General features: G+C 43.2%; 1 protein-coding gene across 1 annotated transcript; it reads right to left on the bottom strand.

Moving 5' to 3' along the window:
* Nucleotides 1-425: 425 nt before the first annotated feature.
* On the bottom strand, nt 426-27,410 carry SLC5A8 (solute carrier family 5 member 8). The gene is made up of 15 exons (XM_009948138.2): nt 27,078-27,410; nt 24,849-24,914; nt 20,833-20,884; nt 18,530-18,597; nt 17,283-17,437; nt 15,745-15,885; nt 11,663-11,792; nt 10,003-10,091; nt 8,233-8,345; nt 6,829-6,896; nt 6,442-6,528; nt 5,229-5,422; nt 3,926-4,029; nt 2,112-2,197; nt 426-557 (listed from the first exon to the last, which is right to left on the bottom strand). The coding sequence occupies exons 1-15, from the start codon at nt 27,408-27,410 to the stop codon at nt 426-428; spliced, it is 1,818 nt and encodes a 605-aa protein (XP_009946440.1).
* Nucleotides 27,411-27,669: the final 259 nt, after the last annotated feature.

Raw genomic sequence — 27,669 nt, 5'->3', positions numbered from 1 at the left:
GGTCCCACAACCCTAATCTCTTCATACTTCCAATACCTTAAAAGAAAAAATTAAAAAACAAACCAGAAAAACAGCCTCGTCTGGCACAACAGTGCTCTTAACAAATAAAAAATTTACTCTGAGAGTGAACTAAGATTATAAGCAGATATTTTCCAGGAGGCTTAAGAATATCAGGCAAACGTTTCACATAGAAACATTGCCTTAAGCCCTGTCACCAAGATCCAGAGTGAGAGAGAGTGAAGAAGTGCAAGAAAGACCTGATTCCTTTCTTGACTAATGTCAAGGTCATGCCAGGGTGACAGTGCCACAAAGCTCAGCAGATGCCTGTCCATGACCCCAGCAGGGCTGGTAACTGACCCGGCACAGGAATGTCAACAGGGCTTTACATGAACAAAATTGTCCTCGTGGGCTGGCGTGCCCCCATGTCATATATGAAGGCCATTAGCTTTGTTCTTATTGCTTGCAACATCCATTTCAATGTGGCTGAAAGCAGGGTTGTCAGTTCCTTCAGCTGCCACGGTAAATGGTTTCCAGTTCAACACTTCCACTTTCTCTGGCTAAAAAACAAAAGACAAAAGCCATTCTATGAAGCGGAAGAAACAGTCTTCCTCTCTTTGACCTGCATGCAAGCAGAGTCAGCCCTGACATACAGGATGCCTTGCAGGAAAACACACGGTGGTAGCTGACAGAGCATAAATAGTTATTCATTGCAGTAGCTGGTATTTTTCTAGGGGCATGGAAAGTTTCTTATTGCATAAGGTACTAGTTGTGTAAAATGTTCTTGTCACATAAAATGTTCTTGTCCTGCAAAGTGTCTAAAGTATTTCTGGGTGTGCAAAGTTCTAATTGCTGTTTTCATGTCTAGCGATCTGTCACCACCAGGTCCCTGAGCTATTGACTCCCAACCCTTGGTCCTTGCTCCATCTTTGACATGAAGAGCAGATTAACAGGCATCACTGCTTTGATGTTCCATCTCTGTTAAACCTAATGAGATGCTGAGTTCCTCATGTGCAGGAAGTTGCTCAGTTTGCCCTGATTTTTTTTATCAACAGCTTTCTGCATTATTTGTGATGACAAGCACTTGTTATTCGGCTCCTGGCTGTATAACCAGGCAGACACTTGTTTCTGACTCTGGGCATAAAATAGTACGGCTGTGGACATTAGCTTCCATGTGAGTGTTGTGGTTGGTTTTTGTTGTTTTTTTGTTTTTTTGTTTTTTTTTTTCCAGAAGACTTCAGGGATTAAGTTCCCAAATACTGAAAATAGATCTTGGCCCATTAAAGACAGTGAATGGCAGTAACTGGATAGCTGGTCTCCAGTCCCGACATGGGCAAACAGCATTACGATAGTATTGTAAAAATCCCTTTCACTTCCTGGTGTTCATATCCAGAAGCTGAAACACATGAGATCATACTAAAAGGAGTTGTCATCAAGGAGGAAAAACATTTTGCAAACCGGATCACCTCAAAGATAAGATTATTGCCTGTACTGCAGCACTCTAAAAGCACTGAACAAAGCTGAACTTGAATATTCAGCATCCTGATAAGCCTGATTAAAAAATAATCTATAGTTTATTTAAAAAGAAAAACCATAACAAACAAACAAATTTTCCCTACCTTCTCCCTTCTAAGGGATGTTATTACACAATAATATCTCCCTTTTTCTTATATCTTAGGGAGGGAGCTAGGAAACAGACACACTGACTAGAAATGCTTTCTCTCAAACAGTAGCCGAAGTTGCAAAAAAATCCAGACTTTAGAGAGCACATGTTTACAAGAAAAGGAAGCTTTACTGAGTCCAAAGTGTGCCTTGGGACAGCTTCCAAGAGACTGGTGAGGGAGTATTTTGGCAGAAACAGAGAACAACTGTCCCTTGTCTCAACTGCTGCTGTGCTGTTCGCTGAAGTCAAGCTGTGGCCAAACATAGCTTCCCTGTCTATGCCAGCTGCTTTACTCCTACCCGCCTTGTGCTCTCCTACCGCCTTAAAGCAGACAGTCATATCAGGCAGCATCAGGTGCTATTCATCCCGGTGGGAAAAAACAGGCAGGGACTGTTTGCCTTTGTCCCCAGGAGGAAAGATCGATTTAAATCAGAGACACAATCACACTTACTGTCTCAGATTTGGAGCGTGAGAAGTTGGACAGGAAATCTTCCTTGGTCAGCAAGAATTTACGATCTGTGTTCTGCTTTAGTCCTCCTGCAAAATAGGCAGATTTCGATCAGCCAGGGTTCCACGTGCAAATGGTACATCAGAGGCCAGCCATGCGCACCAGGCCAGGTGAGCAGGATGGCACCATGCAGCAAAAGCCATCAACCCATCACAGGCCTTAGGGATCATTTCTTTACAATGATGTATACCTTGCACCTCTCAAAATACAAAATGATCCCTCAAGATCTGTTTGAAATGCCTTAGCCATTTCCCAGAGTTTCCTAGATCCTCCTCAGATTTCTTGTTGTGTAAAAAACCTGAGAAAATCATCAGAAAAGGATGAATCCCATACAATAGTATCTGGGACCACCCTGCCAGACCACAAGCTGTGATACCAAGTACTGCCCTAGAGCCTGAGCCCCATTCCTCAGCTCCCTGCAGCAAGACTCCACCAGCTATTTTTATAGTGAGTTATTTAAGGGCAGCCCCAAGGTCAGGGGATGAGGGTTAATGGGATGGCTGGGCATTTTTAAGGAATGGAAGATTAATTATTCTTGTGCGGGAATGTGTGGGGGAAAGGAAAGAGATGCAGGTGCTGGGAATTAGCTCCGATTGCCACCTGAGGCTTAAATGGGATCTTGTGCCACAAAAAGCAGGGTGACAGGGTGGTTGTATTAGTTCTTTTGGGTTTCTGTTTCTTGTGCTGAGGATTTCTCATCTGGATTTACTGAGTTGCCCGGTTTTCATGCTTTGTTTCATGGCCTGTGGGTGACATGATCCCAAACCGGTAAGAAGCAAAATTTGTCTACAAGCATCACTGTAGCAGCAGGAAAAGCTTGTGATGGGAAGAAAGGGAGGAACAAATCCTCTAGAAACTCACAAGGAAAAGAAAATCGTAGCAGTGTAACTTGTGCTTATTAGTTGCAAGCCAGAGGGAAGCTAACAGAAGTGAGTTTGTCTCCTGGATTTGGAATTTCATAGTCCTGGAGTAGTTGTAGGTCAGACTAATAGGTCCAAAATCTAACATTCTCCAAGATGAGGGCTCTCATGGGAATCTGGCTGGGCACACTGGGGAAAGCTGTGAGAGCAGCTGCTTTTGTGCTACTTCTGCCATGCGTGAGGTGGATGACAGGTGCCCCCCACACCTCACCTAGATGCAAAAGTAGTGCAGGCATGGGCTGGAACTTATGTCCCCGCTCTTACCTGTGAAGTGCTGCTTTTTGCCCCTCGCCCAAACAGCACAGGGAAACTAAGGAAGAAGCTAATGTAGCCATGCACGGGGTCTGCAGCTCTTAGGTACGTGCTTGGGGAATGTGGTGAAAAGCATGCACTGTAAAGGTGCAGACAGTAATCCTAGAGTGCTCTGAACTCACTGAAAGTAAAACTGCTTTTGTCCTCTAGAAGCATGGGTGTATCTCCTTGCTTGGAGTTGTTGCAATGTTCAGGGACAACCCTTAAACCTCCAGCCCCTGCTGGCATCTAATAAAAAACAGGAAAGACAGATGTCTTCTTTTTCTATCCACCCCATCCCCACCCTCCCCCACCCCCGATAAAAAAAAATGATGAAACTTCTTTCTCCTTAGAAATCTTGCTGTGAGCAGAGATCAAGAGTGGGATGCAGAAGGGCTGAGGGGAGGAAATGAGATTTAAGGTAGTGATGTTTACACAGTGTTTGCAATAGGGTCACCAGCGCTCCCTGTGGCAATGACCACTCTCTGGTCATCTCAGTTTGAAAGAGATCTAAGATGCATTCAATCACAGCTCTGGAGCTAGTACCTGTTAGGAGGCTGATAATTATTCCCACAGCTACTGTGATAAGTGTTCCAAGTGTGCTGAAGTAGAGATAAGACAAGGAATACCAGTTGTCTGCCAGGACAGGTCTGAAAAAGAGCAGAGAAAGTGTTAATCTCTGCTTTCCTATTGCAAGCAACTTGAAAATGTTTCTAGACAGTGTACGAATACGGAGTTACTTCTGAACTAAGTGACCCGGTAGTCTTGAACTACCTCCATACAATAAAATGTGCCCTGAAAATTTGTTCTAAAATTTACAAGACAAGTTCCTTCATATGGGAGGAGGCTGGTCAGCACAGTGAGGCAACCCATGGGACAGAGCAGGTAAAACAGGACAGTCCTGTCTCTGCTAGGAAACTAGTGCAGAGTTGAGCACTCCAGCTATCCAGATGAAGGGATAACTTCTTTAGAAGGGGGGACATTATTTAAAGGAGAGGACACACAAAAAAAGAACAGTAAGAAATCAGCCATGTGCAGCTCTAAACAGCCAGAAATAATAGGGCAACTGTCACAGCTCTGGTTACACCTTGTTTTGTTCTCCCTCACAATGTGCTCTGTTGCAAGCCCCACAGCCATGAGCAACACTGGAGGCTTCGTGTGAGAGGTGTAGAATATGAAAATGGATGTTGGGCACCCATGTGTGTACCAGGGTATCTGTTTATTGTACAATGCTCTAAGCTGTAAGGATTGGGAATCCCTAGAAATGTGTTTATTCAGCTTCTTTCTGTTCCTGTTGTTCCCTATATTGTAACTGTTAGACTTTATTGTGATTTTCCAAAATAGGACATATCATAATTGCAGAGGGGAGAAAATCACTTATATTTTGCCCACTGTATGGATTATGCCCTCTTCCAAATTTCCTGAATAGAATTATTTCTGCACAGACAAGCTGTTATAGGTGGAGCTGTCAAAATGGCAAATTGCCCTTTAACTGCCTACTACTTTAATTCATGTGTCAGACTGTGGCAGTTAAGCCAATAACTATAAACACTATGCTTTCTTTAACATCACGATGCCCAGTAAGGCATATCCAAGCCTTTAGACTCAAATATTGAACTGAAGCTTTTCAGATCCGTAGGAAGATGCACTTTGACTTCTGTTTTGGGATAATTCAGATAAACTTCACTCTGACAGGAAACAAAAAAAATCTGAGAAAACCGCTACATCAAAACAGCCTGGTAGGTAAACAGGGCAGGGATAGTTACAGTAACCCAGACGCTAGGCAGATGTTCATGTTGCTTTAAAATAAATGCATGCTTTGTTCATTGCACATGATGAACCTGTGTACCTTTCTGCAGTTGGTGTGTTGAAGACTGTTGTTAATGGGGTTTCTGTTGCCGTGAAATTTCCTAAGGATATATTACAGCCTGCAGTTGAAAGATATAGTGGCTTGGTCCTCTCTGGGAGTGGAGGATAAACCTGAGATCCGATTCCAACCCAAAGTGAAATAACAAAGCCGCTGACAAGACCCACAAATGCACCCTGCAAAACGGAAAACGAAACTTGAATTTACATGAGAAGCAAAAGGGTATTTGAAAAAAACCCAGCACCTAGAGGAGTAAGAAACAGTCAGACAATCTAAACTGTAGGCTCCATAGCAAAAATGAAATATAGTCAGGGAGAGCTGGGGAGTTTACTTCATTCTCCTTTTGGGAAATACAGTGTTTACTCACAGCTCCTCAGCATACCTCTTTTTACTTTGCCACTGTGCCTTTACAATCAAAGGATAGCTTTGGGCTGCATGGTGTATGGGAAAATACTGCTTTATTTGAAGCCCTCCTTGAACAAACACAGAAGCAATTTTTTCCTTTTTCTAATGTGAGCTGTTTTTGCAAAAGTCTCTTCTACTTCAGGGTGGGGTTTTTTGGCTGACAACTATTGATTATATTTTCAGTATATATATAGAAAATATGCAACACAAAGAGGTAAAGGTTAGTGATTAGTGAACCTTACTAAATAGCAATCCTGTCCCACTGACCCATGGACCATATGACCATATTCCCGAAGTTCGTCAAATCCATTTTTTGATGGAATAGCTTTTTCCTCTGGAACTGATAAATTCACGATACTGAATAACTCTGAGAACACCCCAATTCAGTCTGCAAGTGGTTAGGTCCCATTTTCCCAGCCTGATCCCCTTTTGCTTAGACAGGCCAGCATCGTCCCAGTCTACTAGTTTTTCAGCTACATCTCAAGACATATTGTTCCCTGCTTCTAAAACTGTGTTTTCCAGAAATCCTTGCCAAAGTTTCACTTTTATTCAGATTTTTTTTTCCCCATCTGGTCATGTAAATGGGATGGAAATTCAAGTTTCTATACAGCCCTGTTCACCACTTCCTTGGGATAAGGAGGAAAGGGAGCAAGAGGAAATGTCTTCACGGAAAGTATTGAAGACAATTCCCTCACTGCCCATCATAAGATCACTGGGGGGGAGAGGGAGAAGCAGATGACCAAAATTATCAATGACTTTTGGATGAGCAGGGCTTTAAATTTCTACTTACAATTCCATTTGCAAAGGAGCAGAGGATTCCCAAGGCAAACAGTCCCAAAAGTGGGCCACCAACCATGCCAAAAATGCTGAGTGCTGCCTGAGGAAGGAAGAGAGTCTGCTATCAGGTGCTGGGCAAGAAAGTTAAAGCCTCCAACGTGGCAAAAAGGGAAGATGTTGAGAAGGAAATTATGAGGGTTTTTTAACTGGTGCTTACACAGCTGGCAGGACTTGGTGTAGTTACGTGGGTGTGTAAAGCAGAGATTGAGCCTTGGGCTGTTTGAGGCCAGTACCCAACAAAGAATATAAAGTAATCTCATAATGGTAGCCAGCAATTTTTTTCTTACATAATTCATTCTGGGTCATTCAACATGGGCATGAAAAACAGTCTGACACCTACCTGCAACAAGGCTCCCAGGAGAGATGCCACCGCAGCCATAGCAATGCAGACTCCGCCATAAAACAGGCCTGTGTGGGAAAGGCAGAATGATATGTAAATCTGCCAAAGTTTGAAAATCACTAATGGAAAAGTTTCCATCTAACCTAGCATGGCCTCTGACATCTCCAAAACAAACCTGCTAGCATCTGGGTTTTTCTAAGAGAAACTGAATTGGCCCAAAGGTCAGGTTTCTGTTTACGTTAAGAGGAGATCATGCAAACTTGACAAAATCCTCTTCCTGTATATTACTAAAGATTAATTACTAAATGGCAGCCATGTGGATTAGCCATAGTGCCAATACCACACATATTGTTTGTATTTCTCAGCTAATCTCCTGCATCACAATCCTTATTTTGAGGGAATGATTTTTCTTCTCAGTCTTAAATCTTTTGATCAAGAAAGACAATGCTGGCCAATTACTAGGAGCTGGCACCATGACACAGAATATCCCAGGTCACCAGGATGTAGTGTCTCTTCCCAGGACCCATGCTACTGGCTTATTTGGTTTTTTCCACCTCTACCCCCATTGAGTTTCACTGCACAAGCAATAGGTTAATCTCACTGTTTAATGTGATATGTCAGGCAACTCACAATAAAACCAACAACAATTTTGGCATAAACATTGTTTGCAGGAATGTTTAAGAAACTGCTTTCAGGTGAAAATATTTGATACTTGTCACCCGCCACCAGTGACAAGTGCTCACTGGTACGGTCTATGACACCATGTTGGGGCTGTGGTTTTTTCCACACTTACTACAAACACTGTCTTGGGCTACACCTGCAGCTGGTCACAGACCGTACAACTAGCAGAGATGGCAATTGCACTTCAGAGATTTAAATCATCTGCTCAGCCTAGTTCTGACCATCTTATTTGAGCTACATTAAATAGAGCTAAACAAACTGAGAGTCTGAGAGTATATCAGAGAAGACGTGAAGTTTCTCATTCTCTGGAATGTTATGGGGACACAATGCTATTACTCACCTACCACTCAGTTCAAAAGGCTTGTTACAAAATTTTTTCCCATGCTTCTCATTTTTGAGAAATGAAAGGAAAATAACAGGTGTTTCAGTCTGAGACATTTAGCTTCGTAGTATTGCGAATCAATATTGAATACAGATGCAGTGCATCTTTCCTGCTTAAAGATCAAACAAGATGGCTTCTTTTTTCCTTATGCTCACTCAAAATAGCTTGTCCCCCATTTTGTGCAAAACCTATGCAGCTGATCTTGTCTCCCCCAAGTATGGCACCAATGTAGTCCTGTTGGTGCGAATGCACTTCCTCCTGACTTAAACTGCCATAAACGAGATCTGAATCAAGCCCTCACTTTGTAAAGCAAAAGTGGAGAAGATATTTTCCAGACATACTCATCCCCATGGAAATCCATGACAACTTCTTTTCAGAGAGGGATTTGAAGTATGGCTTAATGAGGTCTTCAACAGTCACGGCAGCCAGAGCATTGATGCTGGAGGACACTGTACTACAGAAGGCAAGATTTACACAATTTTTTTATCTTAGAAGCTGAAATCATAGATAACAGATGGGTTACTGGCAGAGAGAAACTGCCACTGTCTAAAACAATGTCAGAAAACTAATTTAACTGCTGTATTGGTTGAAATAACTTATTATTCCAGGTGATGCAGTTTATAGCTTACAAAAATTGTTTAAAATAATTGCTCTTAGTGAAGACAAAGCAAATTTTGACGAAAAGATGGGCCTGGAGAAGTCAATGAAAGTATCTAGTACATGTGGCTAAGCTATAAACACTACTGATATATGTGATACCTTCACAAATTATCTACACAGTATATATCTAGGTAGGTGAAATTCCTACACGCAGGTCATTGATTACTTTGAACGCACTCTCAGAGAAGGATTCAGATAATCTAATTATAGTAATCTAAAAATTAGGCATCTAGTCCAAATGGAACTATTCCAGGCTTCCTACAGGGTCAGAGAAACCACCACTCCTACAGCACAAAACCAGACAGGTGATCTTGTGTCTATGTGTACCTTGCTCTTGCAAGCCACCAGCTTTTCCTCAGTGCCTGAAAAACAAATAACCTGGCTGTTCCTTCTATTTATGTAGCTACAAGTACTCAGAACAAAGAAATTATGCTGGTATCACATTCTTAAGTTCCCTCATTTATCTGATTGTTGTTCGGAGCCTTCCTCGAGAGAGGCAATGTTTCCTAAAAGATGCTCCTTGGCAAAGCTGAAAGAAACACTCCCCGCTATGGGATAGAAGGGGATTGATTTATCTCCTCCAGTAAAAATATATAATGATTGTTGCTTTCATAGGGTTCATAGGGTTTTGGAAGTCCACAAACTCTTTTGTAAACAAGACTCTAAAGATCAGGGATGAGGAAAGGGAGACAGTTTTAAAGTTACGCAGGCTCAAAACTGGAAAATTAAATCATAGAATAGAATCATAGAATCATTTTGGTTGGAAAAGACCTTTAAGATCATCAGGTCCAACCATTATCCTAACACTACCAAGCCCACCACTAAACCATGGCCCTAAGCACCACATCTATACGTCTTTTGAACACCTCCAGGGACGGCGACTCCACCACCTCCCTGGGCAGCCTGTTCCAATGCCTAACCACTCTTTCAGTAAAGAAATTTTTCCTAATATCTAACGTAAATCTCCCCTGGCAGAACTTGAGGCCGTTACCTCTTGTCCTGTCATTAGTTAATTGGGAGACCAACACCGGCCTCACTACATCTTCCTTTTAGGTAGTTGTAGACAGCAAAAAAGATGAGAACGAGGAAATTTCCCCAAACTATAGCTATTTTGTGTAACCGCCCATTTACAATATGTAAAAATTCCTATAGCAGAGGTGCTTTAAAAGCACAGAGAGGAGGATTTGTTAGTGCCATACATCCCGTGTGGCTAGCTGTTTCCTCATGTTGCTAATAGAGGACTCCAAACAGCTTTGAGTCCTAGGACATCAGAGTACCACTGTTGGAAACCGTGGATTTTTAAGCGGCATCATCAAAGATCTTAAAATACTTTTTTTAAAGAACCAAAATTAGCTAGACAAAGAAATGTAATGCAAAACTTTTAGTGTAAATGCAACTGCAGTTCTGACAAAAAAGAAAAAAGAAAAAAATTACACTAGATTCTAAATTACCTTAATGTCCCACTGTAGGCACTAGCCACAAAAAGCCCTGGCACTCCTGGAAAATCGTGGAGAATATCCAGCACTAGGTATGGCATTAGCTGAAAAAAATCAGAGTAAGAAATATTACTATCTTGCCTAATTTTTCTTTTTGTCATTGTATTATTTTGTTATAGCCTTCTCTCTGGCATTCCGCCCAGCTGTTCTAATTTTTAATGTCCCACCTTGCACTATTTATTGGTTTTCTACAGAGAAAACCAACCCTAAAACATCCACAGATACAGCAAAGTCTGTTTAGACCATCTAGCAGAGGTGAGCATATAGCCATGCTGTCAGGCTTCTTTTACAGTTTTGATGGTATAGGAAGCTAGCGCTGGGCAGCAGGTAGTCTGTATTGTACCTCTCCCTGTTGGGGTTGGGTGCCACAGTAGATGCTTGTGTCTGCTGTTGACTGGACAAAAAGTTTTTTAAATACAGTCCAATAACCTCAGGGTACCTAAGAACAACTTCCTTATTGGAAATTGTGTGTCATTTGTTGACCTTTGAAAGATCTGAGTGCTGGAAAGAGACAGGATTTTAAGATTTTCTTCCCGTGAACCGTTTTTTTCACAGATAAGTTTGTCTTTTTAGTATCCAGTTTCCATCAAAAGAATTTAACTGACAAGAACAACATAATTTCCTTTAGGTTTCCACCCTGGCTTTCCATATCTCATTTTATTCTACCCTTAAAGACCAGGTGGTTCTGCCTCAGGTACTCCATTGTCTGTGCTGTTCTTCTGGCTTTCCAGCTATTGTCTGTGGGACATTATCCAGAGCCTATGACTATCCCAGGCATAAACATACAAAAAAAAGACTTGTAGGATTTCCTTGGGCCCTGACTGTAGTCAGTCTATGGGCTCCCAGAGCTCTTGTTCCTCAGGTAAATCTGCTGCTCCGTGCCTATTTAGGGAGAAGCCACCATCGATTACAAGGTGGTTTCTCCGCAGCACAGTACAACACAGCTGGATTGCCCAGCTGCCCTCCAAAGGAGGGAAGGACGCACCATCACGAGTGAAGAACTGCCTGCTGGTAGCCTTCTTCAATGCGTATGCTTTGGGCATAATTATATTTCAAATCTGAAAAGGCTTTCTCCTCCCTTGGCACAGAGCAGTTCAGGTCAGGTGAGATAAAGCAGCTCGCCAGGGCCCACAGTCACTCACACAGGCACCACTGTTTCAGCCATCCCTGGCAGCAACCCCTTCCCCAGCCGTGACCCCCTCCCCTCGCTTCTCTCTGAAGGCTGGCACAATGCTGGCACTCCTGGGCCCATTTTGGGTGAAAAAACCCAAATACCTGCAGAGGTAGGCAGACTGAGCACCCTCCATGTCACTGCCCTCTCTGCCATCCTCCTTAGCAGGCGCTGAGAGACCTGCAGCTCTGGGACAGCTGGGGGAGGCTGGGACTGAACAGTGCTGGGGACAGGTCTGCTGCTTTCTCCACGGTATTCCCTCCCATCACAGTCTCAGCTTAATCCCTCACTGTTACAGACTCATCTGATGCAGGACTTAGGCATGTCATTATTGCCAACCCCCTTGCTCTTGAAACAGCTCCCCCTCCACCCCCTCATCTGGTTATTATGGCTGCAGAGGAAGGATGTCCCCTCATCACCTTCTCCCGAAACGTAGGGCCCTACCTGGTCGAGAGCCGACACCTGCTTTGCCATCCACGGGTCGCAGTCCTTGTAGATGGAGTAGAGGGCCAGCCCACACAGCGTCGCGCAGGCCAGTATCGCCCAGAGGCCCACCAGGTTGATGTAGAGAGACCTGCACCAACATGCGTGGAAACACCGTGTTAGAGCTCAATGTCCCACAAGACCCCACCGGGGCCAAGCGAGCAAGTGCACCAAGGAGACCTCCTGGTCCATGGCTGCCTGCCAGAAAGGGAGTCACAATATGGCTCCCAGCATTTCACCTGGTGTGAGATCACATTTTTAAATATACGAATCACACTTCTGATTTTGGTGGTACAGTCTGACTGTCTGTCCCCTGACAAAGTCTGCTCAGAAGATAATGGGAGTGATATGTCAATCCCCACGTTTCATCACCACGCAAGTTTTACACTGAAGGCAGCTGGCAAGAAGATGCTCTTTCCCCCTTGCCATGCCACTTGGTAAAGACAAACCCCAGACAGATTTGTAAGGCAGGGTGCACCAGATCAAATTGTGGGGTGCCTTTTAGTCAGCACGAGCAGTGCTTTGCCTTTGGAGCTGCAGTGCTGCGCTTACACAATGCTAGTATTGCCCTTGTAAAGCAACAAACCCCCCATTTCCTCCTAGGACAGTCTCCATGGGAGGCAGCAATGAGGCACTGGGAACTGGGACTTGGTCTGGAGCCACCTACAGCTGCCACTTCTAGAGAGCAGGGAGTTGCCATCAACTCCAGGGCTTCCCCTTTACTAACTAAACAACTTGGAGCTGACACAGTCCAGTAATACCATTGCGTCCCCACATCCTGATGGGAGCTTCAGCTAATGCTGAGAGCAAAAATGTGTTTTCATCAGGCACTAACGCCACTTTTGCCACATACAACAGGCAGCCTCTACTGGCAGGGGAAAAGCAAATGGTTCTTCTCACCCAGTGAGGGCTTTTCCCTTCCATCTAACTATCAGATCTTCTCAAATTTTTCTCAGCTCTTGATGACTCCTGAGTCACAAAGTTCTTCTCACCTAAGGTGGTCAGTTCAAGCAAACACACGCACTGGGAGCTTGGCCTTGAAAAACAGCAGTTGCCTCCCAGTTATCTGTGATAGTGATTTAACTGCCTGATAGAGCCGCATACCCTGGACCTGTGCCAACTGCTAAGACCTCCACTGGGAGGACCTTTGGCTTCTGTGCAAATATATCCATGCTTGCAATGCTTCAGGAGGCCTTTTAGTGTTTTCAGTTCCCAAAGAGGCAAGGGGCACCAGCCTTTGGACTGCTCTAGAGGATCATCAGGGTGAATGAAGTAAACCTAACTTTATAGGCCTTGTCCGGCATTGAAATAGACATTTTCAGAAAGGCATAATGTAGATTAACTAGTTGAACCATTAGTTTTATAATATAGAAAAATTATTGGCAAGCACAATGTAAACTCTCTAAAAAGACCTCTATTAATTAAAGCTGATTTACACACAGCAGGGGAAACTCTGCATTTATGCTTTGTATTTGCAATCAGGGGTGTTCTAAACACAGAACCAGCAGCACTTTAAATGTCTCTCTAGACAAATTTAGTAAAAATGAAGTATTCCTCTTCTTATAGATGCTTACATACTGGCTGAATGTCTTGCATCCATTAAGCTGAAGCTGTTCCTGCATTGGCATAATCTACCTTGATACAATGCACTGAATTTAACCAATTAGTTAAATCAATCCAACACTTTTGAACAGATATAATAGCCATATTAACCTGTAGTAAAGATTAGAAAGTGAAGGGAAACACACAGAAGCTAAATAAATTGTTTGTCTGAATCCAGAAATTCTTGGGTTTAAAATTCATCAGTATTTGACAGTGAAAAGAAAGCTGGTTTTTATTTCTTCTGATTTGCATCCCATAAGGTACACCCTATGACTAAGCACTGGAGTATAATAATTGTAGCACTATTGGAGGGAGGTGTTCCCATTAATTCTGGGTGAATAACATGGGGTGGAGTTCAGGTAAAGTAGGCACTGTGACTGCGCAAGGCTTATTTCCATTCCTTTGTTTCAGGCTGGCTCTAAGATTTTAGCACTGAAACATGCCAGATGATAACCTTGAAAGCAAAATAGATAAAAATGCATTAGTAGCCCATATATTTTTTCTAAAAGGGTAGCTCTCCTGCTCTGAGTGCCTGTTATCATTCATAAATGAGCATTATGTTTAATTTGCCTAGATATTGTTTGAGGATCACAGCATGTGCTCCTACCTACTGGTGTGCTTCCTGAATGAGGTGAAATGCTCTCCCAAAGCCTAAGAAAATTTCTACTCTTGTGACACTGTTAAAGACCTTCCGAAAAACTGCAAATTGGGATCTGGAAAGAATTATTTTCTCATCTCTGATTTATTATTGTTCTGTCTCTTATAAAGCCTTACACTAAATGCCACAGGGGTACAAAACCCTATTACTTTTACCTGATGACATTATACATTTCTATGTACAGGTTAAACGGCAATAAGAGGTGCAGGTGACGAATGTGGTTTGCCAGATGTGTCTAATTACATTTACAAATTAACTAGATAGTCACCACAGAATGGCTGTGTTTATAGTTGTGACAAGCTGCAATCATTACACAAAATGATCTCTCCATGCAGGAGAAATACCTTGGCGAGCAAGGCACAAGCAAAATGTCATGGAGTCCAACCACCCATGTCAGCAGGAGAGGACTCTACTGATTAAAGCTGTGCCACTGCTAATATGGTATGAGCTATAAATCCCATCCAAACCCCTCCAGAACAAGACAGCCTCCAGCCCTGGTTGAAGCTGCTACGACAGCTCAGAAAATCTGCCCAGAACCTGCCATGGTGCCAGATTCCTCTTGGCCACACTCTGCTTCTGGGATGCCCTGGAGGTGTCCATCCTTACAAAGAGGGTAGGGAGGGTGCAAGGGAGGATCACAGCCCTAAGCGGAGCAGGTGCTTGGGAAGAACAGTCTCACTAGCACACAAATCTGGCACAATGTATGTGGCTGTTTTCGAATATGCAATCATGTCAGGCAGTTTTACAGATGTGGGATGCACCTCCTGCCTCTGCAGTGCCAAGAACCTGGAACCAAGCCACGTGCCAGAGATTACGGAGAAGCCACATTGTGTGTCGGTGATGTGGCACTGAACACTGGAGTTGTGGCTGATGATGAGCAGCAACTCATCCCTGTCCGCAGCGTAGATGGCTGAAAAGCAGATTTATTTTATTGCCATAAACAAAATATTTCAGTTCTAAACTGTGCATGGTTTTGTGGGTGTTTTGCTAACTTTATGAAGTGAAAGCCTTCATAAAACTCCTTCTCTGTATGTTGCTGTATTATAGAATTTACAGGAACTATAGTTATGATTTACATTTATATTTTCTCTTATAAATGGACTTTATAAGCTTGCTAATAATTCTTAAATCCTGTGAACTACTGGAACGATACTAAAGATAAAGGTAAGATAATAGAGTTAGGAAATATACTCCGTTCTAGACTAAAGGCTGATCAGAAATATTTAAATTCAAGGAAAACAGAACTCTCTGCCAGTTTCCACAGTGAATTCCTTAAAAAATAGACATGATTAATATGAAAACAAAATATATGATTCCTCAGCAATTTTATCACTAAGTAAAACATTTCTGCATTTTTCTCATGCCTATACTCATCAGTATGGAAAAATCTTTTAGTCTTTACTTATGCAAAATTTCCACATGATGATTTAGGTTTAGTAGAGTAGCAATTCAAGATACTGTCCTGATATGGCTTCAGCACAAGTACTATATTATTTGGTCTTTAGGTTGCATATCAAGTTAATGCAGCTATTTGTATGCAAGAATACTGGCACAGTGAAACATTCTGGCACAAAGTTCAATGTTGCAGCAATTATGTAATTCAAATACCAGTATTTATTGTGCCAATTTCTCTTCTTCCTGGTCCACAAAGCAGAAAGCAATAGTTGTTACCCTTTACAAATGGGCTTTATATAGACAAAAACCCCATTCCTTTAAAAAAATCTCCCTTATAAAGAACAGTCACTACTAAATTCAGACACTGAGTTACTGTCGGCAGACTTACATTTTTGCATGGAACCTGGTTTTGCACGCAATGTATCTCTGTACTTGAGACTGGTTGATCCCATATATGCCAGCCCATGTGAAAGTCCCACCTATAACAATCGTCCAGAAGGTGTGCCTTTGCAAAGGATTGGGATTAAAGCTGCAATGAGAGGGAAAAGAGAAAACAAGTTCAGAATCTGAAAATCTTCTCATGATGAGAAGACCTTGATGCCTAGCGGAAAAAAATTCCCCATACTTGTTCTAGTACAAATTCTCTTAATTTGGCCAGATTTTGAACACTGAGATACTCCAACTTTACATGAAATCACGGAAAGCAAATTTTAAAACTCAGAGCTGAAATGCTGATCCAGTGAAACACTCTGATCTGCCTAAAGTTGAAGTTTAACTAATTTATTTGCCTATAAACTACAGTCTTAAGTAAAGCTGTATGATGCCTGTGACTGTCGTGGTGAAGCGATGTTCCAGTAAAAAGTCTCATATGCCTGCTTATCTAGAGGAAAATCAGTCCAACACCAATATAAAGGTGTGCTTGCACACCCAGCCTTGGTGGACAGATCCGCTTGATGGTTTATCTCGAAGTGAATTCAATTTTAGATGGCCATAAATAATTATTCTTTTTTAAATCACACTTTAATATAGCAATAAATTATGCTTATCGTGGTAAACAATGTAATATTATTTCAGCTATTACATGCCTTTATTCCTTTTCTTTTTCCATCTGTGAACTCTATGATTGGGAGGAAGAAGCAATGCAGTACAACCACTGCAAATCAGCCAAACAGATTGAAAAAAATGGCTGTTCACGAGAAGAAAAAAATACCCACAGATGAACTATTTACTGAAGAACTTGAAGAATTTTACCGAACAATCTGATTAATACCATGAAGTGGCAGACAAAAGGACAGAAGGCAATACTTGTTGCACTAAACTTTCACTAATAGCACTGGGTGAATTTTCTCAGAGGAATCACCTATTCATCAAAAGTACAATAACTTTTTTTTTAAACTTAAAGTGATTTTTGATTCAACACTGTCAGAATCAATATTCTTGACCTTGCAAAATGATATTTTTGGGCTATGATTAGTTACAACAATGGAGGGTAAAATACTATTAAAGCTACTTTTAATTTTTATTTCAGGGAAAGAAAAACATTTCCGTTTTCCAGATTAGACAAAAAAATATTATTTTCCTAGTGTTTTGGTTCAGTAGCTGAAATGCTAAATCAGCTATTTGCAAATTATTAAGTATAAATATGACTGTCCTCTCCCATTCACCATTCACTATCAGTGGAATCCAAAATGTATCCTTAAAACACCTACTCGACAAAGTAAAAAGGTTTTTCTCTTTACAGGATTTTGTATGGTGTAAAACCTAAAAAATATCCTTAAAACTAGGTGAAGTTGTTTAAAAATACATAAAAATTGGGTCACAACTCCTCCCCTCCTCCTCCTTCAGCAGCAATTTAATTTCACAGTTAGTCATATGGGCTCTATTTCCAGGAATAGAGAGGCTCATCATCTGCAAGTACAAACTCACTCCCAGAAGTTCAATCTTCCTCCGTAGTAGGAATCATTTACAATGCGTCCAATTCCCTCCTGAACTACCACAGCTCGTATAATCACAGCTGAAAATCCAGCGACCATGATTCCAACCTGGAAAACATCTGTCCACACCACCGCCTTCAGACCGCCCTGCGTGAGGAACAGCACATATCAGGCACAACACAGAAGCAGCACTCTTGCTTTGCACTCATATTCAATTAAGAGAAAAGTTACTGTCCATATTATGCATAACAGATGAATTTCACCTTTCTTAATAGAAACAATTCTGTACTGGAGTGTTCAGGATTTGCATCCTGGAACCTATTCAGGGAATCCTGGCCATTTTTTGAAATGCACTAGAATTTACTTTGGCCATATCACAGAATCACAGAATGTTAGGTGCTGGAAGGGACCTCGAAAGATCATCTAGTCCAACCTCCCTGCCAGAGCAGGACCACCTAGAGAAGATCACCCAGGAATGCGCCCAGGTGGGTTTTCAATGTCTCCAGAGAAGGAGACTCCACAACCTCTCTGGGCAGCCTGTTCCAGTGCTCTGCCACCCTCACAGTGGAAAAGTTTTTCCTTATGTTAATGTGGAATATACCTAGTTTAATCCAGTATTTCCTTCATCACATAACCTGATTCAGAAGTTCGTGTCAAAAGATAAATTGGCACACAGTGCTCATCTTACCTATATATAATACCGCTACCAATAACAGTACCACTAACTCCAGAAGGCATACCATTCATGTGAATAAAAATAAATATGATTTAATCTGACATACTCAAATCAATTTGGCACTGAGGTTCCATTTAATAATTTCTAGACACTTGGTCAATTAACACTAATCTAAAAACCAACCTGTTCATGTGGCTTTTGCTATTTTCAATGGCTCAATTCAATAACAGACAGGACTGCTGCAGTAAGTGATAATATAATTAAGTAAGTTAAATAGTTGCAGTAAGTAGGTGCTTGACAAATCACACAGCTAAACCCTACTAAGTTAGAAGAAAAATCCACAGGAGGATTTTTAGGAAGGGAAAACTATCGTTTGAGTCACGCAGTGGCTACCTTTGCATCCAGAGATGTCCCTAGGTGAAGATGGCCCTGTGGCTACAGCTACCCTGTGAAATGTACTCCCACGGGGTAACCCGGTTATTAAGCTACTTTTCAATCAATTCCATATTTGCTGTGAATGGTGAAAGGAATAGAGATTTTTCTCAGCCAAAGGGCCCACATACCAGTGTGCAGTAGAAAGTGCAGACCACGCCGGTTGCAACCACTGCACCCCACAGGTGGAAGCCAGTGACTGAAAAAGAGGGAAATGGCACTGGGGTGAATGAGGCATTGTGGACAAAAAACTGAAGGTCAATTTTTTACCTGCAATCTTGTTGTTGAAAAGAACTAGAAATAAGTTACACACAAAAGTGGGAGGTAAAAATGGCAATGAAAAGATTAGATTCTAAAAATGAAACAGTTGATACAGGCATTGGAAACTGATGAAAAGTTAGACATATTTCAGGATCTAAGATATTTGTTTTTAATGCGAATGCCACCAAACAACACATCCATTATGTCTGTAGGCCTCAACTCACAGAATCACACACAGAATCACAGAATGTTAGGTGTTCGAAGGGACCTTGAAAGGTTTTCCTTATGTTAATGTGGAACCTCCTATGCTCCAGCTTGCAGCCCTTGCCCCTTGTCTTGTCATTGGACATCACTGAGAAGAGCCCATCTCCATCCTCCTGACATTCGTCCTTTACGGGCAAGTTATAAACATTAATGAGGTCACCCCTCAGCCTCCTCTTCTCCAAGCTGAAGAGACCCAGCTCCCTCAGCCTTTCATCAGAAGGGAGATGTTCCACCCCCTTATTCATCTCTGTGGCTCTGCGCTGGACTCTTTCAAGCACTTCCCTGACTTCTTGAACTGAGGGGCCCAGAACTGGACACAATACTCCAGACGCGGTCTCACCAGGGCAGAGTGGAGGGAGAGGAGAACCTCTCTCAACCTACTGACCACTCCCCTTCTAATACACCCCAGGATGCCATTGGCCTTCTTGGCCATGAGGGCACATTGCTGGCTCATGGACATCCTGCCGTCCACCAAGACCCCCAGGTCCCTTTCCCCTACGCGGCTCTCTAACAGCTCAGTCCCCAACCTATGCTGGTGCATCAAGGAGACATTAAGGAGGCATCAAGGAGGCAAAGCTATCCACACATGCCAGATGTTAAGGAGACGCCTAGCAAACATCTACATGACTGATTGTTACAAGAGATTGCAACAGAGAAGGGGAAGTCAGGAAGGTTTTAAAATATACGTCCTTCCTTGAAGCGCCTGTGCAGCCCCACAGAGTCCTTAGGCAGGGATTTAAGCAAGTAAACAGCATGAGGATGCTCCTTGGAAGCAAAGCGTTTCAAGTATGGCCTGGAAGAAATGAGTCAGACTAAAAGCCTTTTTTTAATTCTTCTTTGTTTTAGGGAAACATGATACTATGTCTGTGCTGTGGTTGGCATACAGGCTGACACTGCCGCAGCTTGGCACGCTCACGTGCTGCCAGGCAGGGCACCTGGGGGCTCCCTGACAGATCGCTCAGGCTAACAGAAACACTGCAACAAAACTAATGAAAAACATTTCTTCTAGTTGGGAGACAGCTGGGTGACAGCTTGGTTTAGTGTGTATTTGCAGGGTAAATACAAACATCAAGGACATAAAATCTGTGGGATTTAGATGCTGGAGGAAACCAATGTGGACAATGTTGGGTTTTTTCTTCCTTTTTGTTCAATGAACAAGCAAAAAAAAAATAAAACCCAAAAAAACGGTGAACAGAACAATTGTGATTTTCATTCTAGCCAAAATGATTCATTTTTTATTTGCATTTTGTTACTGTCTTTTCTTGCTAAGTGGACAAGTTAATTGTGTCAGATTAAAAGTTTCATTTGGCTCCACATAAAAGCTTTTTTCCCCTTTAAAAATAAATGTGGCTCATTTTCAAAGCAAAGAGTAATTTTGAAGTAGAAAATGGAAATATTTCGTTTTGTAAATATCACAACAGACATCTTAAGTTGAAGATCTCTTTGCTGTCGATTTCGTTTTCCTGGCAAAACGATAGACTGAGTTAAATAGTTCCAGGCAGCCCCAAACCATATTTACAGAACTTTTCCCTCACTCTCTTCTTGAAGAAGAGCACTTAACCAGGGGAATTAAATGTGTGTTTAGTCTCTGCGCTGCCTTCAGAATTTACTTAGGTCTTCTTAACTTTTCTGAATGTAGCCATTACCTAAGGATATTGTATGAGCGGTAAATGAGAGCAGGTTTCCCCCTCAAGCCTCTTCTGTAATTCCTTACAGGTAGGGATTAAGGGACAAGGATTACAAATGGGAGGCCTTCTATCAGAGTTCCCAGAAAATCTTAGAAGACTTCACAGTCAAGCCTTGAGCTATATTTTTAGGTGTGCGTTACCAAAAAAAAAAAAAAAAGCATACCAGTACTATAGGCAGAAAAAATTATAACTGTAGAACAGTTGCAGTATACTCATCTTACCTTGATTTAGTGCTAAAGCTGGAGCATAAATGACAATACCAGTGTATAAAGTCTAAAAGGAGAAAAAAGATATAAGATAAAAATAAGTGTAAATTTCTGGAAAGGTGATAGCTTTCTGAGATTATTTCTTTAGAAGCATTTATGCAGTCTATATTTCCTAAATTCCTAACTGTTGAGAAATAATTCCAGTTGCTAGAAGATGAATGTCTGAGATTAACCAGTACTCTGGTCTCACTGCCTAGTGTTCTTAAAACAAATACCAGGGACTCTTAAATACCAAATCCCTCTTTAGTTTCCCCTGGCTTTTGTAATTAACTTATTTTATTGCTTTAAAACCGCAGTCATATGGCAGAAACAAGAGCAAAAGGAACTTCATAAGATTTACACAGGTTTGACAAGGAATCTGTTACAATTTATTTTCTCAGTCTTGGGATCAATATGCCTCTCAGTATGCAACTATAATTCATATGAGTAAGAAGAAAAACCAAAGCATTAGTTAGTCATTATGGATAGCATTATAAGGAATTACACTCCTGTAAGACGAAGCCATACATGATTATCAGCAGATTTGTATTTTCACCTGATACAGTAAAGATATAGACAAATCAAGGAGCTACTGCACCCACTTTTGTGAGCATAATGGGATTCATACATTGATATCCTCTATAATTTCTTTGTGTGTATTTTTAAATCCTGTTTCCTTTTTCACCACTGTTATTACTGCCTTGTACTACTAGGACAAGTTCATCTGTGACATTGTTCAGAGCAATACAGCATGCAATGTGCAGACAACTTCTGTGAAGGTCAGTGGTTGTGATTTAAATGATCTAAATCACAGTCAGGTCCTGAGCTGACTTGCATTAGCTTTCCCCGTCTGCACTCTTCTGACGCCCTGATTTACAGGGGTGGCACTTGGGCATAGAAAAGCAGCAGAATCAGAGATCATCCAGCATTCACCAAGCCTTTGCGCTTCCCACGAGGGTGGAGTCTGCCCTAGGCACAGCTGGTAAACCACAGCAGGATGGCTATCTGCTGGATAACTTGCTGTGGCTTTTGGGCAGGTCAAATCCAAGCTCTGCCACATGGCCAATGGCTACATCAGGTAGAAAACCAAGAGGAAATTGGAGGAGTGGTAATCCAGTTGTGGGAGGAAATTAGGACAGAGCAGCTGCTTCACTCAGCATGCCCAGATTGCCCTGGCCCCTTGCTGCACATCTGCTACAAGCATGTGCCAGAAAGGATGAGGGGGGCCACTGGGGGTACAGCTATTCCTACCTGTGTACTACCCCCTGCCTGTGTGCGCATGTGTTTGTTTCTCTCAGTGCCACGAGTCCTCTCTAGGTTTTCATATGTACCTTGTATGCCAAGAGAGCTGCCAGTCCTGACCTGTCCCTGGTGAATGTGTCTCAGAACTAGCTGCATCGCTTCACAGCCAACTACTGACACTTGTCTAGCCCAGTCAGTGTTTGACTTGCTGTCCATCCAGTGACTGTCAGTGTGTGCTGCTGAATCATAGAATGGTTTGGGTGGGAAGGGTCCTTTAAAGATCATCTTATTCCATCCCCCCTGCCATGGGCAGAGACATCTTCCACTAGACCAGGTTGCTCAAAGCCCCATCCAACCTGGCCTTGAACACTTCCAGTGATGGGGCATCCACAACTTCTCTGGGCAACCTGGTCTTGTGTCCCACCACCGCTGTTGCAAAAAATTTCTTCCTTATATCCAATCTAAATCCACCCTTTTTTAGTTTAAAACCATTGCCTTTGGCCTGTCACTACAGGCTTTGGTAAAAAATCTCTCTCCACCTTTCTCATAAGCCCCCTTTATATATTGAAAGGCCACAATAAAGTCTCCCCAGAGCCTTCTCCAGACCGAACTAACCCAGCTGTCTCAGCCTTCCTTCACAAGAGAGGTGCACCAGCCCTCTGATCATTTTTGTGGCCCTCCTCTGGACCTGCTCCAAGAGGTCCATGCCTTTCTTGTGCTGGGGACCCCAGAGGCTGATGCAGCAGTCCAGGTGGGGTCTCACGAGAGCAGAGTAGAAGGGCAGAATCCGCTCCCTTGACCTGCCAGCTACGATTCTTTTTATGTGGCCCAGGACAAGGTTGGCTTTTTGGGCTGTGAGCACACATTGCTGGCTCGAGTTCAATTTTTCATCTGCCAGTCTTCCCGAGTCCTTCTCTGCAGGGCTGCTCTCAATCAGTTTATTCCCCAATCCGTACTGATATTGGGGTTTCCCTGGCCCAGGTGCAGGACCTTGCATTTGGCCCTGTCGAACTTCATGAGGTTCACACAGGCCCACTCCTCAAGCCTGTAAAAGTAACTCAGGATGGCACCCCCCCCTCTAGCCAATCAGCTGCACCACTCAGCCTGGTGTCATCCGTGAACTTGCTCAGGGTGAACTCATTCCCAGTATCTATATCATTAATAAAGGTATTAAATAGTATTGGTTCCGGTACAGACCCCTGAGGGACACCACTCATTATTGGTTTCCATCAGGACATTCAGCTGTTGACTACAACTCTTAGGATGCAACCATCCAGCCAATTCCTTATCCACCTGAAGTCCATCAGTCAAACCCATGTCTCTCCAAGCCTGCTAATTCAGGGATTCAGCATGAGCAAGTAGCTTTCTCACACACAGCAAACAAGTGCCAGAAGCTTTGAACCATCAGGAATTAAAATTTGTCACAAGTATGAACACATTTTTGTGTAAATTAAAAGAGGACTAATGATACAATCTTTCCACTTCTTCAGCAGCTTTTCAAGTTGTATTTCTGTATAACCTTTTTTTTTTTCTTCTTTTTTTAAACACATGCCATTATCCACAGATCAGTTAAAATCACACCATTAAAATCTTGGGGAGTCTCCTTTTCTCGCTATTCTTTTAATTATTCAGGTTAAGTTGCTAGTGCTTGGCACAGAAAGACACCTATAGATCTTCAGTTAATTTCCTTGAGAACATATTTAAGTTGCATAGAACTATTTTTCTGCAAAAATTATGTTTGGCTTGTTCCAACTCATGCAACTGTGATGTCTTTGTATTTGCTGGTGAAACAGCGTCAGGGTTCACACACACATGCTAGCACTCTGCTTTTCCTATGGGCTTGCGTATCTACAAATGCCAGCTAAGCAGCACTGTTCATGTAAGTAATTAGCACTGCACTGACCACCATCTTATTGGTGCAAGTGGGATTGCCCTGTAACTCCTGGTGCATCTTAAAAATACAAAACCAGGTAAAAAGCAAGCATGTAACTTCAAAAGCTTTCTGATTGTGTATTCATTCTTGCTTTGAATTCCTCAAAAAGTCCACTTCAAAACTGTGAAAAGAACACATTTTTGCTTCTGGTGCGTTTGGCACGTGCTCACTGTACATTTAAAAGCTGTGGTCTCATTCATACTGACTCCCCAAATGGGCTGGATACAGCAAACTGTGCCCACAATAACTTCAGGGACTGCTTTAGTTTAACATTCCCCAAGGCAGTAATCTGCTACTTTTCAGTTTGCAGACACACAGGTTTCTTCCAGTGGTGGTGGTACAAACCCATGTGCAGTAAATGACAGCTCCTGACAGCTTGTTTTGTCACTTTTCACAGACCCTTAAGAATTAGTCAGACTCCCAGAATCCACGCACCAGAGGATGAAAACCGCCGCTGTAGATAATTGGGACGTGTTTACATTTTGAACCCATTGTGGGTTTCTCCAGCAGACAGGCAAACGACTGCTCTCCACACTGTTACCCTGCAGTGTCGGGTCGCTTGTCTCTTGGCATGGTGCTGATGCCAAGTGACTGCTCTGGGTGCTCAACAATGCACACAGAGACCAAAGGGGCAGGTAGCCCAGCATCCGCTCCCCACCTCACTGCTTTGGAGCAGAAAGAGCTTTGTTTCTCCCACTCCCAGCCACCCACGCACTGTGGTAACCTCATCAACTGCTCAGAGAAAACAGCCAGTTACACTAAGCTGAAGAATCCTGGTGGCTACAAGGACCACAGAACAGCTTTGAGGTTTACTTGCCGTTTGTATAATGAAGAGGACCGTTCCACAGAGGCGCAGGTATTTATTAAATCGAAGCTCTAAATACTGCAAAAGAGAAGAAAACCCAAACGTTTGTATTGAAACTTGTCACTATTGATAGGATTAGAGTGAAGCAATACAAAAAAGGGCATAGTGTCATTTTTACATCTTCATGAATGGCCAAAACTCCTAGAGTCACCTTGTCTGATATCTCTTTCAAATTGTGATACCTCTTTCAACTCAATTTGACATTTATTTACAGACCTCACCACTGGGTAATAACACATGAGCAAGTGAAGTAGACGTAAGCTAGTCAGCATGTGACAGAGTCTGCAAAATGGAAACTGGTGTTACCCAGCTGCCTCAAGGCATTCAATAGACAAGGATCTCTGCACTGTGACCTGGCAAAGACCAGCACGTATTATCACAGAATCATTGAAAATGCTGAGTTGGAAGGGACCCATGGGGATCATCAAGCCCAACTCTCCACTCAGCATAGGGCAACCTAAAAGTTCACAATGATGATATACAAGCAAACAACAGAACCCAGTTGTGTTGTGAGATCAGACAGAATAAGAAAACATTACAGCTATTCCTAAGCCTTAGTTGATTGGGAATCTCTGGCATTATGTGTGTCCACCTGAAGTGCTGTGAGAGAGGACAGGAGGTTTTCAGTGGTCAGTGGCTTCCTCCCATGGTAACCTCACCTTCTGCACTGCTCAAAGCAGCTCACCATATTCTAACAGAAAGTGGAAATCCAGCCTTTTGCAAAACAGGAACCCTCATTTTTATATTTAGCCTGGGAGAGCACAACCTCTGAATGAGTTTGTCATGCTGTAGGGTAGCTTTCTACCATCTGTCCTAACAACCCTCTAGGGTGTGTGGTTGTACAAAGGGGATCTTTGCTTGCCAATCTGCTCAACTGACACAGACAAACACTGCAGTATCTCAAAGTCCTCACTCGTGAACTGAGCATTTAAAACATGATCGGTGAGCATGTCCACGCAAGAAAGCAGTGCTGAATCCCTGGACATACACAAGAAGTTGTTTAAACTCTGAACTCTGTCCATAAATAGAAGATATATCTTTTATAGGTACATTACTCTGATTTAACCCCAAGATTATCAGTAAGTTTCTAGTCATAACTGTAAGTCTTTATTTAAAAGATCCCTATTTTAAATATCATAACTGACAGTCCAAAGATTAGTAGTTTAAAACACACTAGAAGCCACCGGAGATTTCTGTTGGTGAATTCTTATCTAAATCTACCAACAGAAGCGCTGTTTTCAGCCTCCAGTGCTGCAACACCCCAGTTCAGAGTAATAAAATGCTAAAGACCAAAGTAGCTAGCCAAGGACTTTCACCTGCACCAATGTTCCTTTCCCGATGTCCTCTGTGAAAAGCACAATTTGCCTCCAAATCTGCAGCTAGGAACTGTCTCCATGTAGGAAGATAAACAGGTTGCACAGACCTTCTAAATCAAAAGAAAGGCCTGTCCGGATGCTTCCTCACCCCAAAACAGTCAAACTTGACCTGTGATTGTCCCATCAACCCCAAGATGTCTCTGCACTGCTACCTATAGCTTTAACTTACATGCTGAGTTCAAGACTAGCTCAGCCAACTTTTGGTGGAAGTAAGAAAACTCTCTCAGACACAGCACACTTGCTGACCTCCCTGTATAAGCATGACAGAAAAGACATTCACCACTGGGAATAGCCTCAGGTGGAAAAAGTATCTCCCCAAAATCTCTAGGAACAGCATAGGAAATATAGACTCTGCCAGAGGGTCACTTTTGTGGTTGCACCTAAGCTTAGAAACCTATCTGGTGGGAGCGTGATGCAAGAACTCGGGTTCCTACGTTAGATGCTCTTGCGCTCTGCTCTCAGCATATTGATTGCACATTGTTAACCACGTGTCACCATCCAAGCTGCACAAGCATTAATCCACCTGCTGAACTGAATATCTGGAGTGAGGAAACACATCTGGCATGATGCACAGCTCCTCAGCCAAGAGAGCAGCGCTGATCGCCTCCTCTCTGCGGGGACAGTGTGGGCAGACTTGGGGACAGAGCCAGCTGCAGCCTGCTCTTGGGGGTGTGGAGCTATGGGGCAGCACAGAGTGCAGGGGGATTTGGGGGAAGAGACAGAGGGGAGATGCGTACAAAGCAGGCATGAGAAGCTCCCCTAGCTTCCTGAAGGCTGTGGAAAGGCTCCTTCCACTCCGCCTTACCTCGTAGGTGCTGGTAATGCCTAGCTTGTAGAAGACGGGCAGGAAGATCTCGGCACTGCACAGCACCACCAGGCCGTAGGTGAAGGCGAAGATGCAGAAGACGGCACCGTAGCGGTAGATCTCGGCAGGGGTGCCCAGCACGGTGACCGCTGACATGAAGCTGGCGGTGAGGGAGAGCGCGACGGGGACGGCGCTCATGCTGCGGCCCCCCATGAGGAAGTCCTTAGACGTCTTCTGCCCCCCTCCCGCGAAGGCATAGTAGACCCCGATGACAGCGGAGACCAGCAGCATGGCCGCAAAGACCACATAGTCCCAGACAGTGAAGCGCCCCATGCTATCGGAGGGACTCGCCCTCGGAGCCAAGGATCTGCCCCAAAATCAGAGGGGCAGCTGGTGCCCCCGCAGGGCCGGCACGGGGCGGCCGGCGCAGGAGGAAGGGGACAGAGACGGGACCCCGCGGGGGTTCTGCGGCACCGTGCGTCCCGCCGGGCAGCCAAGGAGCGGTGCGGCGCGGTGTACCCTGCCGGGCAGGCACGGAGCGGTGCGGTGCCCCCCCGGCGGGGCTGGTGCGGAGCGGTGCGGTGCCGTGCCG

This window comes from Leptosomus discolor, chromosome 1 (assembly GCF_034619465.1).
Source record: "Leptosomus discolor isolate bLepDis1 chromosome 1, bLepDis1.hap2, whole genome shotgun sequence".
Lineage (NCBI taxonomy): Eukaryota > Metazoa > Chordata > Aves > Leptosomiformes > Leptosomidae > Leptosomus > Leptosomus discolor.
This window is presented reverse-complemented; position numbering and strand designations above follow the sequence as displayed.